Source organism: Cavia porcellus, unplaced genomic scaffold (assembly GCF_034190915.1).
Source record: "Cavia porcellus strain 051 isolate PalLab524CR breed Dunkin Hartley unplaced genomic scaffold, mCavPor4.1 scaffold_19, whole genome shotgun sequence".
Taxonomy (NCBI): domain Eukaryota; kingdom Metazoa; phylum Chordata; class Mammalia; order Rodentia; family Caviidae; genus Cavia; species Cavia porcellus.
The window spans coordinates 8,769,531-8,794,564 of NW_026947502.1; the positions used below are offsets into that span (position 1 = coordinate 8,769,531).

The 25,034-nt window shown below is 45.7% G+C and overlaps 1 protein-coding gene across 6 annotated transcripts in view; it reads left to right on the plus strand.

Annotated features, from left to right (window-relative positions):
- Positions 1-25,034, plus strand: part of Gria1 (glutamate ionotropic receptor AMPA type subunit 1) — a 291,561-nt gene that overhangs the window by 166,507 nt on the left and 100,020 nt on the right. For all 6 annotated transcript variants that reach the window (XR_010041060.1, XR_010041061.1, XM_063230678.1 and 3 more), the window contains exons 6-8: positions 8,152-8,313; positions 10,504-10,671; positions 19,518-19,622. Coding sequence is in view for 4 of the 6 variants with exons in the window: in XM_063230678.1 (XP_063086748.1) it covers positions 8,152-8,313; positions 10,504-10,671; positions 19,518-19,622 (435 nt within the window). In the remaining 2 variants the exon portion in view is untranslated. The remainder of the gene's footprint in view (positions 1-8,151; positions 8,314-10,503; positions 10,672-19,517; positions 19,623-25,034) is intronic.

Consider the following 25,034-nt stretch of genomic DNA (forward strand, 5'->3'; position numbering starts at 1 on the left):
GGACGTGGACTCCGCTCTCTAGGAGCTCACGGCTCCTTGAAGGGTAGACAAAGAGGAACACTGCAGCCGCGGAGGGATGCTGGGAGAGACTAAGACATACTGAAAGAAAGTGGTTTACGATCCAAGTGCCAGCACAGATTCAAAAAACGAAGGCCATGTGTCGCAGTCTCATGAAAACCTCTCTTCATACGAGGATGCAGTCTGCTCCAAGTGCTTCTTGGCAAGGTGTGAGATAAATGAACTAGACTGATGGGAGTAACGATCAGGAGGCAAAATGTACAGTGGTTCAATACCAAGCCTAGGGTCCTGCTACTCACTAGAACCATGGCGTGTGTCCCTCAACTGCTGTGCTATATTGGACATGTCCCTCCTTTATACTTTTCTAATTTCTAATTTGCAAACGGGAGTGATAATAGCACCTGCCTCACAGCATTGTTATGAGGATTAAATAAGACAATGCAAACAATGCCCTCTGCACAGTGCTTACTAGCTTGATACATGCTGCAGACGGCCAAAGTCTGCCTCCCGCGACATCTGATCCTCCGTCACTTCTGCCTGTCTTCCAGAGTCTCAGAGAACAAACTGTTACTTCTTCCCCATGACAATGCTCCTGAAATTCAAGTTCATCATTCCCTTCCCTCTTGGTCTTTTATTCTTTTCCATGCTGATCATCCCCACTTTTTTTCAAGCATCTCTAATGTAACAAGGCTTCAAACAGCATTCCATACAACTGTTCGCTCTGGGGAGCTGTCATCTAGGATTTTCTCTGGCCGTCAGGGTTTCTTGACAAGTTCAACTTGTGCTGTTCGAAGTGGAAAGCACAAGCTCTTTAATTTGGTCTAATGTTGCCTGTTCTATATGTCCGGGGAGGAGGGGAGTGCGCTCCCATGTGCCGTGTGCCAGTTCGGTGTACTTTCTTTCTTAGCCCTTTGCCTTAACAATGTCCTTCTCCCTTCCGATGGCTGTGGTGTCTGCTCCGTGGGCCGAACAACTTGGATGAGAAAGAATCCTGGGGAAAAAAAAGTGAAAGCCGGCTTTGAAGACAAAGCCTTTCATCCCCAAGAGCTGTGTTCTGATGCAGCTGCCTCCGTTTCTCTTGGGGGGCTTGCCTGACCCCATCCCCAGTTTTGAAGCAGTTCTAACAATGATGATGGCGAATGTGATAAGAATAAAAGGCATTTCTGAATCCTTACTGGGTTCCAGACATGATCCTAGGTCCTGCTTTTGTTTAAAGAAGAAACACACACACGCACGCACGCACACACACACACACACACACACAAAACAAGAAACAAAAGAACCCAGCAACACAACAAAAACCAAAAACAGTAACAATATAGGATTTCAAAGCAGATTGACGAGAATTTAACAATAGTTGTTCCATTGCATATTGTTATCTTCAAAAGAAATACTGATTACCAGATATAGGTATGCAAAATTGACCATCGATATGAACACTAACTGTTCTTTCAGAGTCCTAGGTTCTTAATCATAACAATTCTTCCACTGATTCTATGACGACGTAGTTGCTATTGCGCCTGCGTTTTGAAAGCCCGCGCACTGACCCTCGAAGAGGCTAACTAGTAAAAACACATAATAAGTTCCTTTGTTTTCCAATCCCACATGAAAATTAAGTCATAATGATGGCCCAGACCCTTACAGTTCAGACAGTCACAGCAAGGTGAAAGCATGTCCAGTGTAGTTATAGTGCTAAGCATCTCTTTGGGACAACGTAATTATTTGAAATGTTTTTCCATTCTAATCATTTGAAAATTATAATTGAAATGACAGATGTGGTCACTGTAGTAATTAAGTAGTTAACTGAATTAAGCAGTTTCACTCCTAGCCATTCTAGGTAAATGGCTACTTAGCATGATTTCTCCTCCTACACTGGCTAGGAGAGGAAATGGGGTCTAATTCTAGCCAGTGCTCTAATCTGCACTACTGTGGCCCACTGTCCCTCAGGCTGGACCTCAGTTTCTCTGCCAACACAAAGAGGGCTTTGGCCAGTCCAAATGCTTTGCTTGTGAATAGGTGGGGAGTCAGCACTGCAGTCAGGGGGTCAAATGACTCCTGAGCTAAGAATGCTTTCTGCATTTCTAAATGACTAGGAAAATAATCAGAAGAATGATATTTTGTAATGTGAAAATCACAGGAGAGCTAATTGTCAGCAACCAACAACACATTGGAGCTTGGCGACCATGTTCATTCATTTGCTGTTGTTGATGGCTGCTATTATGTAACAAGGACAGAACCGAATAGTTCTGAAGGAACAAGATCTGCACACCTTCACGATGACCTGCCCTTCTGCAGAAAAGGTCTTGATCCGCGGTATAGACACAGAGGAGGGAGGCATTCTCGGGCTTCAGCAAAGTGAGAGACCTGAGAAAAAGCTAAACAGGCTTAAGAGGCAGATGTCAGAAGAACAAGATCTTTCCAGATAGAAATCTGTGTTTAGAAACAGGGTGTGATATCTCTTCTGGATTTTATTTGTATCAGCCATGGTCTGAGGTTCTTTGTCCCTCTCTGACTGGAACACAACTAAAATCACATTCCGTCACTGGTAGGGCCACCCACAGTGGTAAACAGGATAGACTTTATCATTGGATGAGCCTTTGAATCTTTGCTTTCTGTGTGATCTCAAGGGGGTTTCCAAAGGTGTGAAAACCAGGCCTTCTCAATAGTAAATTGTGATGGATATTCACCCACCCCACACATTCCTGTATGCAAATCAGCCCAAAGTACCCACTGTGTAACTTCCAGGTCTCAGGATTGTGTAGGAGATTTGATAGTACTATGTCTGCGAAGCATTTAACAGAGTGCCGGTCAGGACAAGTGTTTGAGCAAGATTTAAAATAAATGTGAGGTGGCGCTCGGTATCTTGTTTCATTTTTCATTTTCAATGGCCAAAACCTCACAATGTGCAAAAGCAAGTTCAGATGAACCTATGGAATGCAGGCGAAGTGGCATTTTGACTGCTGTTGGGGACCATATTGTTATTCTCACAAGCAGGACTTCCTAAGCTGCACATTACTCACGCAGGTGGCACAGCGCTGGGTGCTTTGATTCCAAGCCAGCAGGTAACAGGTTAAGCAGGGCTCCCTTGCAGCCCACAATGCAGCTACCACAGGGCCAGTGACTTCCTGTCTCTCACTCCCTCCCCCAACTTTCCAGTGACTGAAAGGTGACTCCTAACCGGAGAGGTACATCAGAATTACAAGCCTCTACTATTACATTTAATAGCATTTCAAGGTAAGGCATTCACACAATAAAAAAAAAAAATTACACAGGGTATAAAAATGTAACACTTGCTCTTTCCAATGCATACTTTTTTATCAGCATATATCTGAAGTTCCTAATGTTGCTGTTCCTCACAGGATGTTGGTACTGCACCTAGCACATCTGAATTCCTTTTGCATCTCCTGTCTCTCTCCTCTCTCCCTGCTCCTTCTATCTCCTGTCCCCTTCCCATTTGAGAAAAATCTATTTTCTATTATCTATTTTTTATTTTGCTCTTTATTTGTATTTTGGATTTCTCATATAAGAGAAACGATGTGACATTTCAACTTACATGTCTGGTTTGCTTCACTTAAGCTTATGATCTCAAGGTGCATCCGTTTCCATACAGATGACTCAGGCTGATCCCTCTTTAGGTCCAAGTAAGCTTTTCTGTAGTTGGTTTTTCTTACTGTGGCCTCTATCCTTCCACGTAATCTGCCCTTATCTCTTGTTCTCGTTTATCATCTTAGCCTCATCTGCAGCTCCCATTAGAGGGTGAATCATTTCATACTACTCCTGACATCCTCTCTTCACTGTTTGTTAGATACACTATCATTTGGAACTGTATTAATGTTACCCTCAGACCTGCAACATAGCGAGGCTTGATTTTTTGGTTCACCAGCATGAGAGTGCTGCCAAAATCTGGGTACAGTGTCCAGTTTCTCCTTAGGTCTACAGAATGAAGGTCATCAGGGACTGCTGCTTTACCAAAGCTCCCTGAGGCTGTGTGTGTGTCCTTTAGGCTAAGGACCACCAACCTGGGCCTGCAGGGCTTTATGCCATTCTTGTGTACTCCAATAAAGATGGCAGGTAGGGAACCCCTCCTGCCGCACACTGCCTCATCATTCACTTGTGGGGCAGCAGGAAACGACAGAGGCAAAGAAGCAGCAAACAGGAACACAAGGACCTAATGGTCCCAAGGGCACAGTTACCCCAAGCTCCATTTTGGGTGAGAAACATTTACCCTGCAAAGAGCTTAAGTAGAATCAGTGTTGGGGACGGTGGAAGCATGTGGCTTTAGGTGACCTGATATCTCCTATTGAATAACTTGAAAAACAAGGACCTTGTAGATCAACCTCATTCTTACTAGAGGGTCACAGTGTACAGAGCACGGGATACACCATCGGGATGCTTGTTACAAGTCAGGCAAGATCGCTCAGTGTAGTGATAATCAAACCTCACAGTTAAAGCTTTTAGCAGAATGCAATTAGCACATTAGCGTCCTTGAACAATATTATATCATTAATAGCACAAATAAAGCAGATAAAGAAAAATGCGTTAATTACCCCATATTACCACCCAAAGTTTCTTCTTAACAAAATAGCAAAAGAAAATTAGAAAATGATTTAATTAAACTTTGCTTAACAAGAGTGCAGGGGGAGTCCAGTGAGTGAGCTGTTTTCCAGTTAGCTGGTAGGCAGAGTTAACATTCTCCTTCTTAGCTAAGGATATTCTTCTGTTCCATGTCAGAGTCCTTTTTCTTGAATTGTGGAAAAATCAAGCCTTGTAACTCTGTGAGGCTCATTTCTTGGTGATTAAGGTTATTGTAAGGTTAATGTTATCATTGCCAGCGTGACATCTTATGCAGGAGGGGAAATGTCAGCTATTAGATGAACGTATGTTGACCCCCAAGTCATTTCCTAATTTTGATGATTTTAGTGAGCATCTGAGCTCTAAGCTTGTCAGTCTTTCTTCCCTCTCAGTCACAGGGGTAGTCTGCTAGGAGGGTCCCATGAGTTCAGCTCTACTCATGTGTGACCGAGGCTTGGCTCCACTCATCTCATCTCGTAACCAGACATTCTGGTGCTGGCCTGGCGTGCGTTTCTGTTTGAACAAACCCTGCCATTTCCTTTGGAAATGCACTGTGCTGGAGATGGCAGCAGTCAGTACCAAATGCCCAGGAGCCTGTTACAGATTTGAAAGTGACAGAATCTGACTGCAGGAGATAATTTCCATTTCATTCTCTCAATAGTTATTTCGTGAACAAGATGTTCTTTTCAAAGTCTCTAAAGAGTATGGAAAATCTCTCCAGTATGTACTGGCTTCTAACCAGTGGTGGAATGAATGGTTGGCTCTTCGGAAGGCATTGCATCTTGGAATGCATCCTGGGTACAGAAACCCTATTCTGATTTTGTCTTGGCTAACAGCTTGCTGGTACCACCATGCAAATCGGTTACCTCTGTAAACTCTGAAAACTGTGTCTATCAGACAAGTTAATCTCAAAAATTACTCCCAACCTGAGTTTCTCCTTTCGGTCGGTTAAAATTACCTACTAGTATTTGCCACCTGCTGACCAGATGTCCCTGGATACTTGGCATTCATGCTAGAGGGAAGTCTCTGAATTTTGTTTATTCACTCAGCTAATCAGTATTGAATATGTACTGTGTGTCAAGCGTGCTTCGAGGTGCTAGGTACTAGAACATATCAGTGAACAACACAGAAAATGCCGCTGCCCTCCGAATCTGCCATTCCCATGGGAAGAGAGTGGACAAAAGGACAGGATATTTTCAGCTGTGAGCAATGGTCTGGAGCAACTCGAACAGGTACTGAGATAGAACGTGCTAGGAGATGTGCTGGCAGTAACTGCACTGGGGTTTCCCAGAATAGATCCCAAGGCAAGGACTGAGTACAAGTGGTTTCATCAATGCCAAACCTAGAAACACTAGCAGGGAAGCAGAAAAGTGGATCAGGGAAGGGAAAGCGGACAACAAATGTGCATTAGCAACATACTCAACCCTGTGGGCTGCTGAGGGAGCTCAGGCCACCAAAGGCTCTCTAGATGTCAGTGCAGACCACGCATCAAGCTTGGGCTCCCAGGGGAGAGGATTCTGGGATACGTATCTCCACATGTGGCCAAACATTGTCAGTTGTTCCCGGACATATTAACTCCCCAACGCATCCTGCTTATAATGCCTGTAGGTGGAGAACTAAGTGGTTGCAGTTAGCATAGAATATGGAGCTGCAGTGTGTACAGGGGGTGGAGATGAATGAGGCGCTGACAGTGTCTACTGTGGGGCAAGAACCAGCTCTTTACATGGGGGGTAGGAGGAAACGGTGTTCTAGTTGCGATTCAGGAGGGAAAGGGGCCAGCCAGGGAAATAAGACTCCAAGGAAAGAAGAGAGCGGAGGATGGGTTTGTTTACAAAACACTAAGGATTCACAGAAACTTACAGATCCAGTGGTCAGATGTCTTTGAATTATGAGGCTCCTTTCTTTTTGTTTTGTTTTTTTTGTGTGTGTGGTACTGGGGATCAAACTCACAACCCTGTGATGGCCAGATAGGCGCTGTGCTGCTGAGCTGTATCCCTGGCCCCCATGAAGCTCATTCTTTAATTGAGAAAACTAGATGGTGTCATAAGAAATAAAACCATGTGGACAGATCGCTTTGTCACCAGATCCCAGGACCGCTGGACCTGCACTCAGGCTTCTTAGCAGCCTGTTGAGGATTCTGTCGGCTACCACGTGCTTCCTGTGTTCCCTCTTCTCTGTCTCTGGCTGGGATTTGGCAATGCACCCAAGCCGTGGGCCTGAACTGACACCCAATTTACGATCCCTGATCAAATTCTTGCCGTGAGTCCTGCATGGCGCATAGAAGGAAGCCCACGTTAACTCGAGGCTGCGTGAGGGCCCACCTTGAGTTGCCACCCAACCTCCTTCTCACCATCACACCAGCTCCTCGGCGACCAACCCTCCACCTCTAGCCTCTTCTCAGAATGCCTGGCCCCCGCAACCCCCAGCCCACTCACAAACTGAGCTCCTGAGCCAGCAACTCCCCTCCAACAGGCTTACCTTGCACCTCCCTCCAGAGCCTGGTGGAGCCCCTTCCTTGTCCACTCCCGCCATTCTATCTCTCTTCACAGAACTCATTTCTGCCTGACCATGTACCTGACCGAACTACACTGTGCTGTGTATTTGCTAGTCTGTTTCTGTGTTTCCCACGAGACAGCAAGGTACATGAGAGAAAGCACTGTTTCATTCACCACTAGAGACAGTGCTCAGAGATAAACTGCATAACCCAAGAACTTGGTTCTGGCCCCATGTGTGCTGCTAACTCACTGAATGACTGATTGACTTTGTGAACTCTGTCCTCCTGCTCTACTCTCCTACTCTATCTCAGCTTCCTAATCTGGCAAATAGGCGTATACTTTGTACTTTCTAAAGGGATCAAGTGAAGTGAGGTCATAGATATGAAAGTACTGTACATACTGAATATATTATATAAATATAAGCTTTCCTTTTAAGGCTTTTAAGTCTCCCTGAGTTATAACGAATTTTCCTGAATTAGATGAATCCTTTGTGGGTGTTAGAATTGATCAAGCCTCATTAGGAAGAGCAGGTCCGGTCCACGGTCCATGAAAGAGCTCGGTGAGGGATGGAAACCCAGATCAGATCCAGCTCTTCCACAAACTTGCCAGTGTTCTCCAAGAACTTTCAAGAACTTGCTTGCAATAGGCTTCAGATTTCTCCTCTGTCTACAGGATACAGTTAGGGCAGGTGGGTGAGACGGTGGTTTGCATTTTGTTTTCCATGTCTATGGCATCATAACCCAGCTGCTTACAGATCCCTCAGTCAGCACCAGCCTTACACAAGGTCTCCTCATACCTTCTCGCCAGCTTCCTGTCCCGCACTAGGCAGACAAACATCTTCAAATAATGTCATCCTCGTGAAGGTGATAGAGACTTGGGAGCCAGGTCTTCCACTTACAGATCCCTCAGTCAGCAGGGCAACCACTTATGTTTATGGACTTAGTTCACACACAAAGCAAGTGTTGACCCAGACTCATCGTGGAATGAAGACTGAAAATCTACAACATGGGTGTGTTGATTTATTGAGCCAGCTTGTCCTGATGTCTTCCCTTCCCTCCTTCCGCAGGGCTTCATGGACATTGACTTAAATAAATTCAAGGAGAGTGGAGCAAATGTGACCGGGTTCCAGCTGGTGAACTACACGGACACTGTCCCAGCCAAGATCATGCAGCAGTGGAAGACCAGCGATGCCAGGGACCACACCCGGGTGGACTGGAAGAGACCCAAGGTGCGGGGATGGCCTGGTCCTTTTGCCTGCCCCAGACTTCTGGGAAGTGTTGGCTTTAGAAGGGAATAGCTTTCCTAAAAGGCATAAGCAAAGCAAAATATAGCCATCAATATTTTCAAGTGTAAAGGTTTTTAAGGCAAGATTCAAACAACCCCAAATGACAATGGTTTTAGCAAGAGAGACATTCTGTTTTTCTCTCTGGTAAACAAAATTCAAGACTCCATAGTCTCAGGTTTATATACTCACAGCACAATCACCAAATAGCCAAGATTCCTCTGTCTTGTTCTGCTATTCTCAGCATAGGGCTTCTATCTTATGGTTCAAGATGGCTGCTTAAACTCCAGCCATCACCTCAGCCCTCTACCCAAAGGAAAGTGGAAAGGAAGGTGAAACACACAACTGCTTTCTTTAAGAATCATTTGCAAGGGGCTGGGGATTTCGCTCATCGGGTTAAGCACCTGCCTTGCAGGCGCGTGGTCCTGAGTTTAATCCCTAGTACCAGTAAAAAAAAAAAAAAACAAAAAAAAAGAATCATTGCGAAATTCACACAGATCTTCCACTCGTATGAAAACCACCTTCAAAGACTGCAAAGGAAGCTAAAAAGTTCTATCTCTAGTCTAGGCAGGGATGTTATAGTCCACAGCTTAGAAGGAAGCTTGTTTCTTTGTGGGTGGAGCATCGCTGAATGACAGTGAGATGGCCCCTTTAACAGCCACGTGCCTGGATGAATATCAGGGAAACCTAAGGAAGGATTATCCACAGATCTCCATGTCGGAGTCAGCTACCAATTACCAGGAGCAGCATCTACTTCCCAGAAATGCCTCTCTAAATCCTGCAACCAAATCTATTTTGTGTGCTCTCTGAGAATGGTTTAGAATAAAGAGAGCCAGTAATTTTTCTTCCCATGTCACATCAAATTCTTTGACAGTGGCTACGCAGAATGCTGGGTGGAGAAGGCTCCTCAGGCCAAGTTATCTGGGGCAAACAGTGCATCCCTGGCCAATTTTCTCTTGCTTTGTGATCAATTGGTTTTTGTAAATTGCAAGCCATGTAACTGCAAGCTTCTCAACCCACTTTTGATCAAACCCGCTTAATTCTTCAGGAATGGAACCTAAACCAGGTGTAGTGGTATATGCCTGTAATCACAGCTAATTCAGCAAGACTGTCTCGAAATTAAAATTTCTTTAAAAGAGGAGAAGCAGTCCAATGGTAAAGCATCTGCCCACCAGGTCAGAGCTCTGGGTTCAATTCCCAGCATTGGGAGAAAGAATTGTGGGAAAATTAAGACTTATTTCATTATGAGTTTAAACAAACAAAAATCACAAGTATGCTATAAATCAGTGAGTGAGCCAGACACAGGAGTTACTTACTAACATATGAATATACCACTCAATTTCTGAAGATAGCACAATAGTCCTGAAAATGAGGGAAAAATAATATTAAACACTGCAAAAAATATATACAGTTCATTCTGCAACTTTCTAGTGTGCGCTTACAAGATACCAGACAGCAGTGGAGGATTAGGGACAGCTTCATGAGGAGGCTAGATAAGGGGCTCCAAACATAGAAATTATTTTCCTTGGCTGTTACCCTGTTCTTGTTTCCATCTTGGTCAAAAAGAAAAAAAAAAAAAAAAAAAAAAAACCCTGAGAGTTATTACTAATACACTCTGGGAAAGTTTACAGAATGTAAACGTATCACCTAGGAGACCCATGAGCAGGAATGATCAAGCACTCACTCCTCTCAGAATAATCTTTCCCTTCCACTGTCACAAGAAATGGCAGAATAGTCATTTCTTCTGGGCTCCCACTTGGGTGATTCTAGTGCAGGGAAAGCCAGCTGACTTTCTATGGTTCAGCCTGCAGATGTGTTGTACTTAATCTACACATTTTTCCCCTAGAAGACCAACGTTGTTTAAAAATCACTGCGACACACACGAGCCTAGAATTCTGCCTTCTTTTTGAACATCCCAGCGAACCACACTGAGCAGCTCTGGGAGTGCAGTGAGCCGTCCCCTGGGAAGAGGCAGGCATTCCCCCTGTGGTTCACCAGCTGCCCACCCTGGTGCTCCCACCTGGTCTACTGCTCACATTCTCCTGGCCAGGAAGCACATTCCCATGTGCAGCTCCCCAGCCCCCCACGGCTTCCCATCCGCCCCCTGACACCTGTCCCCTTCCTTCCTTCCTCCAGTACACCTCTGCGCTCACCTACGATGGGGTGAAGGTGATGGCAGAAGCTTTCCAGAGCCTGCGGAGGCAGAGGATTGATATATCTCGCCGGGGGAATGCTGGGGACTGTCTGGCAAATCCAGCTGTGCCTTGGGGACAGGGAATCGACATCCAGAGAGCCCTGCAGCAGGTAAGGCTGGCAGTTTGCCCATTTCATGGGAGCCTACTAGGGAATTCAGCATCAAATTGAAACTGCTATGAGAAAAAGGGAAATGTGCCTGGAGTTTGGAATGACCACTGCATTGTATTGGCAGCTCTTGGCATAGGTGGACCCTCATGTCAAAAATTACACAAATAGAGAATGGAGAACAGCCAGTCCTTGTTGTGTAAAAGCTGCAGTTTCTGCTTGGGGGGTTATGCTGAACACGGAAGGCCAATGGTGTCTGTATTTAGAAAGGGAACTTGAAACACACAGGGATGACGCCAGTGTGTGTTCGCAGTCTCCTGGGCTTAGTTTTCACTACCTTTGTTCTCCCCGCACACCTCAGGAGGGTCCGCTGTGTGAGGGGCCCCTGGAAATGTTTCTCAGTACTTCTGCTCCCACTGTCTTGCTGCTTGGCATTGCAATCATCAATTCTGTTTGTGCTCAGGAACAGTTAAAGAATAAGAACAGAAGTGGTTACACCCACTCCGATCGATTGGCTGTGCAAAGGATTCTGAGGTGAAAGCAGATACCACAGGGAAGAGCATAAATATTCAATCAGTGATACGTCTGCTGCAGAAGCAGGATGAGACAGTGGTACCTGTGGGCGTCTATTTAACATTCCAGGTTTAGAAAATTCTGGGGACTCACACTCTGCTTTGCCACTCTTGGAGCCACTAGAAGTCTCGAGAAGTTCCCCAAGCCCAGACTAATTCTCAGTCTGCCAAGCATAGCGCTGTATTATGCTTTGGATGCCTCCTGACGGAGAAGTTATATTTCCAGATACCGGGGAGAGCTAACTGCAAATGACAAACCATCAGGTAAAACAGTAAATCAACAGCTGCAAGATATTTTGGTGTAAATGTTGCTCAGTACCCGCCCTCCAGTCCAGTTGCCAACTCTACTCCATTCAACAGAAGGTGAATTCATGCTCCCAGGGTGGAAGAAGAGTGTTTCTGGATGAGGGAGAAACACAGAGCAAAATGTACAACAATTCTCATTTGTTTCCCAAACACATGTGCGCAGCTCTGGGTTTTCACAAATGACAAAAAGAGAGAAGGACAGCCTCAGTTGTTACTCAGGTGTGCAGATGCACTTCGATGTGGAGGAGGGTGAAGAGTGTTGTCCTTTGGAACGAAGCTAATCAAAAGCTCAGATAACTAGAAGGCCTCACCCCAAGGAAGACCTACAGTTGCCATCTCTGCCCTCCCCTGCCTCCATGGTCCCCAAATGACTAGATAGCAATAGCAGACACCAGGCAGGCTCCCAAATGGCCACAGGTTATTTAAATAAGCTGCCCCCCAGCCTATTCAACATGCACTTCCAGATGCCACAGTCGAGACAGACTGTTTGCAATGTAAGCCTGGTTTCAGAAGGTTCCAGGGGCTTGCCCTTGGCTCCATGCCCTTTCCAGCTCTCTGGCCTCCCCTGTCTTAATGACATCCCCTAAAGGATATTCTGACACCACCATGACAGAGACAAAGCCAGGGAAGCAATGAAAAGTGACAGGAAGGGCCCTGAACCAGGAGGCAGGAGAGCTCGACTACAGATCTCTCTGAGCAAACTTAAAATAGTCGATCAGATCTCCCAGGGATCTCCTGTACTTTATCCATGAAAATGAGGTGATTGGAAAGACAGCTAGCTCATAAGTCTCAACTGGCTCTGGAGGTCAGAGTCAAATTTTCCAGGTGCTGTGGTGCATTATCATAATCCCAGAAGTCTGGGAGGCTCAGGCAGAAGGATGGCAAATTTCAGCCCAGCAAGACTCTATGACTTTTTATCCTCGTGATCTAACTCATGTTCTACTGGTTAGAATGTCTGCTCATTATCTTCCTGGCATTAGTAGGGCTGGAAATGAAGCAATTTTCCATGTCAAAGAATAATGATCTTTTGGTATGTTTTCTTAGAACCGAGAAGTATGTGCATGCTTTTCACCAGAGGCTCCTTGGGCATGGGCTATACACTGTGACCTGGGGCCACACCTGGGGATGCTAAGAGAAGCCAAGGCCTATCCTAAAAGACTGAGTCACTATTGGGAAATAACAAGCCCACTAGAAAGTTCCTTCCCTAAGACTGCCCCCTTATCCAACCTTCCTTAAACATCTAAGATCAAAAGAGTTTACTGCCCAATGGGACCTCAGAGATTACTCTCATTTTCCCTCACTTTGCCAAGGAGACAGCTGGCCCACAGAGGGCAGTGATTTCTGCAGTGTCACACAGCAGCTTAACAGCAGAGGTTGAGCTAGACCTCTCAGCAGAGCTCCTCGTGCTACCCAGCCCAGGCCATTGCACACCCCAGCCATGCCCACTGTCTGGCCATTTTGCCTTCTAAACACTTCTCCTGAAATACCCACATCACAGGAAGGAATGGTGCCCACCACCAGCTAAGTAAATCCTGACAACATCTAGGTCTTGGAACCCAGACCCTGGGGATTCAGGTCTCTGCACTGACCTGTGTCCCCTGGTCTTTGAGTCATAAAGTGGGTAGGTAGCTTGTGCAGAGTCAGCGAGTGAGACTTGGACAAACACACTGCAGAGTCTAGTTCTAAAAATGAATGGTCATAACAGCTATGATGTGGTAAGGGTTTACTGGGTACACAGCTTGGAACATCTATGCATATTATCTCAATAATCCTTGATGAAGCCCAGTAAGTAAGCTGGCTTTTATTAATTGTGTTTTATAAATGGAGGAACTGAGCTGCAGAGAGGTTAAAAATCTTCCCCTAACTATACAGCTAACAGGGTACTGACAAAACTGGACTCCAACCCGTGCTTAGTCGACCTCTCTCTGTACGCTTCATTGTGTAAAACCCTCAAAGGCCCAGCCCAGCAGAGGAGGCATAAGAACCCTAACCCAACCACAACAGCACATAGCCTTAGGCAATATCCATGCACCCACACACCCCACACACCCTGCTGTAATTTCCCTAGCAGCAGAATGAAGATAATCAGCCTGCCAGCTTGCTCGCTGCCTGCCTCCCAGGAAGCTGTTCCAAATGGTACTGAATGCGTGTCCTAGAACCCTTGGTGCCCCAAGAAAGGAGGCAGTGTTCTCAGATCCATGTGTCTCCTTCCGGTTGGCAAAGGCTCACCTTCCAAAGTCAAGCTCTTAACATGTGGAAGATTATAGCCCTTTAAAGATACGATTTGAAAAAAGAAAATCTTTAGAGTCTTACCCCCATGAAAATACGCATATGTACATACATATTTTTTCCTCGTGACCAGGAGTGAGGGGGGAACATAGATACTCCTAGAAGCCAAGACCAAACCCTCGGGCTTAAACTGTCTGCCCTAAATATTGATCATTCTCTTTCATTTCTGATTTTGCAAAATGTCAGCCCATAGCCAAGCATATCAAAGTGAATATATGCCCAGCATTTTGCTGGAACAGATCTGGGATGGTGTAGCAGTCCAGGGAGTACAAGACCCAGCTCCTGCCTTTCAGGGCTGACGATCCGCCTTGAAAAGCCAAGCAAGCTTAAGAGAAAGAATCGCTAGAAAAGTGCAGACAAGCTTTTGGTGCTACAGATGTCATAAAGACAGAGCGTATCACTGAAGAGGAAAACTAGCAAAGCTTCCTCTATGGGGAAACTGGGCCTTTCTGCAGCATGAGCACATCATTTATCAAGTAAACCGGGGCACCTAGGAGTCAAGGGAGGGGCAGGGGCTTTGCTCCAGAGTGGAGGATTTTCCTAGCAGGCAGGAGGCTCTGAGCAATCCCTAGCCCTGAAAGCAGTGAAACAAAATGCTTTTATAGATTGTTCCAGAACAAGAGCTGTAGGCTGGAACTGTCCCAAGCAAACTGAGATATGTCATCACCTAAGCTTTAAAGGAAGGTGAATTTGAACAAAGGAACAAATCTAGTTTCTGGAGGATTTAGGTAGGAACACTAATCCTACCCAGGAGCACACCAGAGTAAGTTGCCATCAAGGATTTGTGGGTATCATACTTGGCCTCTTAGGAAGTCAGGCAAAGCAGAGCTAGGCTCTAACCACAGCCCTACCCAGCACACCACTGGGGAGTATGTGTGCAGGGAGGTGTCTTGGACCAATTACTCAATTTTTCTAGCCCTCAATTGCTCATTTGCTAACTGCAAATGGACACAGTCCTCTTCATACTGCCCTGCCCACTGATTTGCCCAGGATCATGATTTTAAAATGCATAATGTCAATGTTGCTTTGAATTCAGACTAGGTATATATGAGATCATTAGAACTAGGGTTATTCTTCCCCTAGCTGTGACTGGGAGGGAGAAGCTCAGAGGAATTCTGAGACTTACTGTGTCCAGAATAACTAGAACATAACCCAGTAGGGTACTGGCTTGCAGGCCTCATACATCACCATCTGGCCGAAAGGATCTACCTTAACCAAGTGGTCACGGAACTTGGGAGGAACTGTCAGTGAGCTTCAGTGTTTGCCAGAGCAGGGACAGTTATGAAGGCGAACACACAGAGCTTGAAGAGGAACCAGGATGGAAGCCTCAGCATTTCCTGGGCTTCATGGATGAATGGAAAGAAATCTGAGATGGAAGGTCACCTAAGCCGCAAAGGAAAGGTGAATTTAAACAAGGAATAAATCTGGGTTTTGGAGGGATTAGGTAGAAGCTAGGCATTTCCCTTCACAGGAAGGGAGGAGGAGACTTAAGGGAAGTGATCCCTCAGAAAAAAGAGGACAACAGGGTCAAATGCTTCAGCCTAAAAAGAGATTTGGTTACTTTTGAAACTGCCTTTAGCCGGGGATATAGCTCAGCAGCACGACACCTGCCTGGCAAGCACAAGGTCGTGAGTTCAATTCCCAGTACAAAAAAAAAAAAAAAGAAAGAAAGAAAGAAAGAAAGAAAGAAAGAAAGAAAGAAAGAAAAAATAAAGTGCTCTTAGTAAAGCGCTGGGGATAAAAGCCAAATTACGCACAAAAATTGATTTATAAGATTGATTGGAAGTATATTATGAATTCTAAAGTATGTTTTAAAAGACACCACACAGAGGTTATAGAAGCTCTGGGTCCCCAGTGACTCAGCTACTCGTCCTTGGTTCCAAAGGAGCTCATGTGCAAAACTGACAAAGATGCTGTGCTTGGTCAGGATTTAGTCAGGCTCGTGGGCCTCCCTGCACACTCACCCATTCGCTTCCAAGGGAAATCCAAGTTTGGCCCTGACCCTGCTAAGTCAGTACAGCAGGAACCCTCCTGCACAGTCCAGCTCCCCACCCTCCATCATCCCTCAGGCAATTTCTGACCACTCAGATTCATCATCAGCAAGAATCCTATTCAACTGGGTTAGCCAGAACCCCTTACTCCTGATATCTCCTCTTTCCATCCGATGACCCTGGCCCTGTACCTTGGCTGTAAATCCCCCTTGTCCACGCTGTATTTGGACTGAGCCCAATTTCTCTTCCATACCGAGTCTCACAGTGAGTGAGACGTCACAGTGATCCTGTATCTATCTCGACTCTCCAGAACCAAGCCCACCTTACCGTGCTTTAACAAGGGGCCCTGAATAATTTTAAAATGGCTCAAGTCCTGGAAACATCAGCTAGCACTGTCTTGTCACCAGCCTGGAAGGAAAAAATGTGTCTCAGCATCCCACCAGCAGCAGACTCCAAGCTGGCACTCGGAACCATTACAGGAAACTCAAGGTTAATGTTGCATCTATCAGGGAGAAAGCTGACAGGCACCAGGGTGGCGCCAGGAGTTCTAGGAGTGGGACCCAAGGAGAAAACCCTGGGCTCCATCCATTCTTCTGACCCTACTCACCCTGGGGCAGCAGCAGGAGAGTTCCAGGGCTCAGACCTCATGGAGGGGGATGGCGGCTTCAGATCTGCACAGAGCTGACATTGTCTGAAAAGCTTCTTCCTCCAAGTCTGAGTTCTAACTCCCCAGGATAAATGGCTTGGGGTTTGGCCATTCCCTTGACCTCTCCTTGTTCTGTTGTCATGGAACAGTGGTCCTGTGAGGTCTGTTTTCCTGCTCTCCAACACCGTAGTTTACCTCCATGTGTGTAAGTCTTAAGACTCCCGAAACAGACGGGAAAGTCTTCCATTACCACAGGCTTCTAATAACATACTGAGAATCTTGAAACAAGTGCAGCCATCCCAAAGTCTCAGTGAGGCTATCTATAAAATGGGCACAATAACCTCTGCCTTGCTGACGTTAGAAGTTTCTGGAATTTCTGCAAACATCAGAGAAGCAGCTGCTTGTGAAAATACCGCAACAAGCCATGAGGACCTGTGGTCACTAGGGCTTCACAGGTCTGATTTTTTACTTTTATAGAAACTGAGGGAGGCATGTAAAAGCTACAGTGACAAAATCCTCATTTCTGTTTCAAAAGTCCCCTGCTCTCTGCTGTTCAACAATGTGTTGGACATACGACCTTAATCACATTTTCTTTCACGTTCCTCTTATGCATGCAACAGTACTGTTGTAGAAATCATCATTATGTGAATAATATGTGTTCATGCATGCTTAGGTTCCAGAAAAGATGATAAGCATTTCAGTTCCTTGAGAAGAAATGAGAATGCAGTTAAGAGCCCTTGTTGGGGATGAACGGAGCACACCCAGAAATAGCCAGCAGGTGTCAAGGTGGTGGTAGGGGCAGGTGGCACCCACACCCTGTGACACTTTTATGTGCTGAGAGCCTGGCACAGGAGTGCTGGCCCTGCTGGAGGGACCGCTTGGTGTTTCCAGTGATGAGTGTGCTCCATCATAGCCCCCAGTCTTCCACTTCTTGGTCACAAGCCTTGAGATCCCTTCCCTTCCTAGGGTTTGGGGCTCTCAGTTCTTGTGTAACTGAAGATCATAATTTCTAAACAGCAAATCTCACAGGAGTCCTATGAATGTAAATGAAGGATGTGTGAAAGTGCTTCATGAATATGAAATACTTGGGAAATAGCGGTGGTGTTGGTATCATTGATAATAACAATGACAGCCTTTGTCAAACACCGTGGGTCAGGCATTGATCGTAAAATATCTCATTTAATCCTTAAAACAACCTTACGGCATGATTAACTCTAATTGCTCCCATTAAATAAATGAGGAAAATGAGTCAGAAAGAGATTGTGCAATTTTCCATACTGATGTGCCACGTTGATGACCGGTGTAATATTTGAGACTGAGCCCAAAATTTAGATTCCCCTTAGATTGCTAATGACACGTTTGGGCAAATCAATCCACCATCCAGTCATCAGCATGTCTACCTCATTCTGCTTTTCTGAATGCACTAATTGAACCGGTACCTCCCAGTGTAACAATGCTACCTTGAGGCTGAACCAATGGGAAAGCTGAGCCTAGGCATGGGATGACCAAGGAGAAAGGAGATGAAGCTGCTGACGGACCGGAACCACTCCTTGCCTGATCGCAGGATCTGTGCTTTGCTTTCTTTTTGAAAAGTAAGGACAGCCCTGCCTTTTTAAGGCTGGAGAGTTCTCCAGATTTTAGCTGAGAAAATGAAGAGATTGTTGTATAATTTGCTCTGCGCTCTGGGCCTGTCATGGCTGCCCCTCTGAGATGTCCAACCAGAGGGTGCACCAGCCTCAGAGCTGGTGCACACACACACACACACACACACACTCATGCACATGCACTCATGCACACAAATAGTCTCTCCTTCACTGTACACACACCCACACACACACACACACACACACACACACATACACACACATACACACACACACCAGCTATTCTTATACCTTCTAAAGGCAGACAAATTGACCACTGTTAGAAAAAATAATAAAACTCTGCAAGACCTTCCTTTTAAGAGAGTCGAAGGGAGAAAAAATAAACAGTGCTGGGTGTAGGGCAGAATCTTTATGGGTAATACACAGAGATTCATTTCACTAGCCTCAGATGGGAGGGATCTGAGGGTACACAGCGGGTCACCACTAGAATGTAGATGCTCATGCCTGAGCAGGCAATAGACAGCCAGACTCATCCTCATCGAGAGGGTGGACTTGAATGAGATCTGCTGGTCACCTGCAGAGCAGCAGGCTCAGCCCTAAAGGTCCTGAATCCCCATGCTGACCACTTGGCCTTTTACACAAACTTGGAAGAGATGAGTCTGTGGACGTTTAGGTTGACTCACGCAAGGAGAAGCAATCCTGTAAGGCCCAGTTTGCAATCCCAATGCACATTTTGTGCTCACTGACTGAGACCCCTGTAAGGTCCTCGGTGTGAGGAGAAGCAGTTCTCTCTGGTGCTTTAGTGGTTACAGCATTTTCACATGGGCCCCGTCATTGAAAGGAGACAGGATTTTCAGAAACTGGAGGCTTAGGAAAAGGGATCACCCAACATCACCAGACTGTTAATGGGGAGGCTAGAGTCAAGTCCAGGCGCTCTGTATTTCCGAGGGGTTGCTGCCACCCGGTGAGTCTCACAAAGGAATTAGGAACCATTTTCAAGCCTCAGGCGAGGAATCACAAGGCTGACTCCTGGCCTTGGTCTTTGTAGGACCCGTCAGCACTGGCACATCAACCTCTTCCCTTTGCAGGCTTTCTTCATTTTCCTCATCTTCAGATGCGTCTGAGAAGCATGGAACTGCGGCCGTGGTCCTTCATTAGAGATGGCCAAAAGCTTCCCCATAGTATGTGCCCTGACCCCTGCTGCTGTCTGCCTAAAGCCATGGCTGAAGTCATGCTCAGGATGAACCATGGCTTGACAGTAAATAAATCTAGGCGCCTGCCATGGCTAAGGGGTTGGGAGTTTTAGCAGTCAGGCTATTCCAAGCCCTCATACCATGCAACTTTCTGGAATCTGAGATTTTTACTTCAACAGGAAAAGCAAACAGACAAACATAAAGTTTAACTTCTGTATTCATTGATCACCATTTGCTTTGTTTCCCAGGTCCGATTTGAAGGACTGACAGGAAATGTGCAGTTCAATGAGAAAGGGCGCCGGACCAACTACACCCTCCATGTAATCGAAATGAAGCACGATGGCATCCGAAAGGTAAGGCCGCATTTGAGCTATCCACAGGACAGTGAGGACCAAGCAGGGCTTTGGCCAGGGCCACGAGGCCTGGGATCCTGTGCTCCCTGAACTACACCTTCGAAGACACTGTGGCCATGTGGGCTGTAGACGGCTCTGCGGCTAGCCAGCTGTGACTTCGGGGAAATCGAGACCCTTCTCAGAGAACATGCTCATTCATTTGCAAAATGCAGATTAAAATACTTTGCAATGGGAAGGGCACCAAGAGATGGAAAAAGGACAAGGGAAGAGGGGTTGTAAAAAGAAGGTGGGTCGTCTATGGGTACCAACTCCCTACAATTAACATAATCGTTGTGTACGCAGACATGTCCTAATTTAAAAAATGATTACAACCCCTGCTTCTGTTGTGAGGTGCTTGTAAAAATGCAAGGAACAGGAAAACTTCAAAATATAAATAAGACAGACGCGACCAAAATGCCGTTGCCCTTCTTGAAGGATTCCGAAGAATTTAATGTTTATTAATGAAGCTAGCTATTTCCTGCTGGTCTACACTTGGTCACATTTACTCCGTGATTCATACAGAAGTTACAGTTAAAAATACACTTGTGTGCATACAAAATATAATATATACATATATATAAAATATGGGATACATGTGCATATCAAAATTTTAAATAACATTGGAATCCTTGGGATGACATTCAGAATCCTACCAGGCCCTGTGGGATTTGGCCTCTGCCAATTTCTCTAACTTTAACCCTTGACACTTCTTCCTCCCCAACCCCAGTCATCCTGAATGCCTTTCAGTCCTTTCTGCTGGGACTCTCTTCACCTGATTCGATTCTTTTGCCTGCCCAATGTCTCCTTAGCCTTCAATACTCACAGCTCATGTCGTTCTCCTGCACAGCCTTTCCTGGCCTCTTGTTAGAGTGTGACGTGGAATGCGTTAGGGTGTCATGGATGTGTGCACGTGGGAGCCTGACTTCGCTGCCATTGCAGACAAGTGCCTTAGTTGTCTCATCAGGTCAGTGGGGATCACCACAATAATGTGACCTCACAGCATCCGTGAGAGGATGACATGCCCTAAGGTGTGCAGAAGTTCTAAGTTCTGGGTCTGGCTGACTCATCTCTAACATAAAGCTCTCGAGGACAGTTCCATCAAGCACACGCCACCAGCAATGAGTGGCTGCTTACATTTAATTTCTAATTGATTAAAATTTAAAAGTCAGCCCCTCGGTAACACTCACCCCTTATCAAGGGCTCAATGGTCACACAAGGCAAATGGCTTTTGGGTCACTTTTCATATCACACATGGCTAAATGACTTTTCCTCTGCACAGCTTTTCCACCATCGCAAAACATTCTACTAGACAGCTCCAGGTACCCTGTGTCTTCACTCTCTGAGACTTGTCTCTTCTCTTACCCAGAATCCCTTCTTCTACCTCCTGTTCCATTTTGACTGATTCCATCCATCCATCCACCAAGGCTATGTTGTCTTCCTATCGTTGCTGTAACACATAGCTGCAAACCATGGCTCAAAAAGACCCAAGTTTATCACCATGCAATTCTGTAGGTCTCCGTGGGCTAACATCAATGTGCTGGCGGTGCTGCGATCCTTTCTGGAAGCTCCAGGAGAGAATCAATTTCTTCTCCTTTTCCAACTTTATCCAGAAGCCTCCCTCATATCTTGGTTCAAACTACCTTCCTCCTGCTTCAAACCCAGCTACATCTCCCTCTCCGACCCTCCTCCTCCATTGCATCTTCTCCCGTACCATAGGCAAAAGTCCTGTGCTTTTAAGGATGGAGTGATTAGGCTGATCCCATCAAGGTAATCCAAGCTAATTTCCCCATTAAAGTCAGTAAACTTAATCACATCTAAAATGTCCCTTTTACCATATAAGGTAACAGGTTCTGCAGAGAATGGTGTAGACGTGGGGGTGGGTATGATGGTACCTATCACAAAGGCCAAGTTTAAATGTGTTCCCTCTCACCAAGCCATCCCCACTAGCAGAAGCCATCTCTTGTCCTCTCATGTCCACAGCATGTGTGGCTACACCAGGGTTTCATCACACTCTCTCTGTTCCTGTAGCTGCTACCCATGTCCCATCCTCCTTCTAGACAGGAAGCAGCTCATGTGCCTCCTTCTGCTGGGTGCCCGTTAATATTCGACTACAGGAACCCCACCCCCTGCCTCCCTTTTCAGCAAGGACCAAGCACGTTCACCCTGTGTGACTCTGAATGTACCCTCTGGGATCATAGCCACTTCTCAGCAAGCCTTCAGCGTGTTGATTACACAAGGGAGCCCTTCTGGGGGACCAGTCTACTGTGAATGGTGCTCCTCCAGAAGTGGTCCAAGCGTGAGTTTATTTTGATTTCCCATTTTTTTTCTAATTCTTGCTTCTAGAGAAGACATGTGATAGGCCCCTTAGCTATTACAACTCTCAACTTCCACATCTATAAAACAGGAATGAATTGGTATGTCTGCATTGGCACCTTATCATTACTCAGTGAACAGTCTCCTGTCATTTATTAAGACCTATGGCACATCTCAAAGAGGCAGAACATGGCTGGTGTCTGGGAAGTGCTGAGGTTCGTTCTTTACCTCTTTAAAGCACTTTGTTCCTTAGTGTGCTTGTGAAGAACCCCTTTTCCAGGTGGGTAAACTGAAGCACAGAGGCCCAGTGGGCTGCTTGTGTCTCACAGTGAGCCGAGGCTGAATGGAAACCTTACTTCCGGCTTCTGACTCTAACCTTTGCTCCTTTGCCACTGCTGTTGTCAAGGCTGAGTGAATCCAGTGACACAATCCAGGAATTTGGTGACTAAAGGGTGAGGGGAGAGCTCAGGAAATTTTGCTATCCCTGGAAAGCACACCAGACGTGTGATCTCCTCCCCAGGTCATCTTGCTGTCAGATCCTGAGGAGGGGGAAGGGATGAGCATGCCTTGCCTCCCAGATGAAGCCATAAATGTTAAAGCTTTCTGCACAAGATCTGGAGCCGGCAACAGGGTGCTCTTGAAAAGAAAATTGCTAGCAATGAACCTAGTTGTACCTCAGAATCCTCAAAATGGCCTTTTGCCCTCAGGCAAGGAATTAAAAGATACATCTATTATCCCTATTCTTTAGTGACACAAATTGGTGTTTCTGTATACCGTATGAACATCTGTGTGCGTCACAGTTAAATTCTGAATGTTGATCTGGATTTTCTTCTCTGTGGTACGGAGTGGCTTTGAATAAAGCCAAATTCTTTTCTACACATGAGTGGTAGATTGCACAGTCCACTGCACTGCTTAAGTAGTATTGTAACAAGCAAGAAAAAAATCTCAGAAACTTCCACCCTAGTGGCCCCTGTCCACCTGTGTGGCCTTCAGCAGGTGTCTTAGCCTCCTCTTTGGGTCGTTAATGTAAGTGCAGGATGAGCTGAACAACGCTTAATTCCTTTCATGCTAACCCTTGAACACCCTGAAAAATGCCCTAGGATATCACTTCACCAGCCTCCCTTCCTTAATCACTCTGTCCCTCTCCTTAGCTTCCTCTGCAGAAGTACAACTAGGGCCTCTATCAATGGACGAATACCCTTTGATGTGAACTTCTCCTATTATAACTCATGGGTCCAGAGGTCCCAGATCTTTGAGTTGACCCTAAACTTTCCCCAGAAACTGTCAGGAGCCCTCCTACCTTTTCCAGACTTCTCCACATCAAGAACTTCTCAAAAGTGGAGGATCTGTAATAAGAATCACTGCTTCTTAACAAATTGAAATTACCTGGTGACCTGGCTTTAAAAATGCAAATCCTGAGTCTCAGCTCCTGGACATTCTGCTTTAGGAATCTGGACAGTTAAAGCCCCTTCCCTAGCCTGAGTGGAGCCTGGGGCTCAAAGGGATTTGGTGAGAAACACAGGCTAAGAGGCAAAGAGCTTGAGTTTTAGAGGCAGACAGAGCAGGTCTTAAATCTCTGCTGTACTCCATACTAGACACATGACCTTGACCCAGTTGCTCTACTCCAAGAACCTCAGTTAATCATCTGTAAAAGAGAGATGATACCCTTTTGCCCTGTAGGATTGATATAGGATTAAATGAGACACGATGCCTGTCACCCCTACAGTAAGAGGTTTGGAAAAACAGCACCTGGCATGCAAAGGACATTTGGCTCACAGCTGTTTTGTTTGTTTGTTTGTTTTGTTTTGTAAGCCCCTTTTATTGGCCACAGTGATTTTAGGTCAGCCCTGATTTTGAATGAGTCAGGCCACACAAGCCAATGGAATGGATAAACCAGCAAACAGAACTAACCGAATAACCTTCAAAATCCACAAGCAAACGATTGTGTTTTATTTTTCTGATCCCAGGGCCATTTTCAAACTTATTTTCCGGTGACTAAATCCTTTCTTAGAATGTGGGCTTAACACTCTTTGTTTATAGGGGATCTGACTTTCAGAAAATCAATTCTTTCACATCTGTTCCTTCTGGGCCTTTCACTCAATCAGCCTCCTAGCAAAATCATTTCTCAGATTTTCAGGGCTGACCTAGTTGTGCTGGTTGCAGTGAACATGACTTGGCCTGACCTGATGTAGGTAATAAAAACAAGCTTTGTCATCATAATGTGGGCCCCAAGAAAACTTCCCTGATCTTCCAGCCTGTAGTGGGCCCACTCAGTGCCAACGTAGCTTATGGGTATCTGGATCCAATTCAGTGTCCCACTGAAATGTGTGTCCTCTCTGTATACATCCATCATAAAATCTAGGAGATTTAGTTGCAAGGATTGGCATTGCCTATACTAAATCTAAATCCTAGAAAAACCTATTTAGAGATAACCCTTCACCATAGAGCACTGATTTAAGGACTCCTCTCTGGATAAAATACCTTGTCAAATTGAGGTTCAATCACAGATCCTCATAAACAGCTGTCCATAGGTAAATGGTACAGAAAATTCTCTTGCATCTTCCATCGGGGGACCAGCATCGCTGATGTAACTGTCTTGGCTCAACTCTATGATTCAGGAGTTGGTTTTGGACCTGGATGAAGGCACCTACTCCTTTCGTTTTGAGTCCCTGGCTCTGTCCTGAGTTTGTGACTCCCAGCTCTGGCCCTGTGTGTGACTAGAGAGGGAAGACTAAGCCGAGAAGAAGACAAAGTGGGCTGAGGTCCTGCTGACATCAAGAATAATCTTTTAAAGTCCCGAAGGATTCAGAGCTCTCCGGTTTATAAGCCCTTTGGAAGTCTTCCTTTCAATCGTTCCCTTCAATTGTGAAGTACCAAATCATGTTGTGACTCCAGAATACAGCTTCATCCAACTATCTCTGCATTTCCACATGCTAACTCCACTGCCCAAGCTGTCTGCCCACCTGGAATGGTAGCTTGCTTAGCGTTCATGCTGTCTCAAACAACCACTTCTCTACCACAAAGTCTGCGAAATAAATTTCAGACATTCATAGAATTATA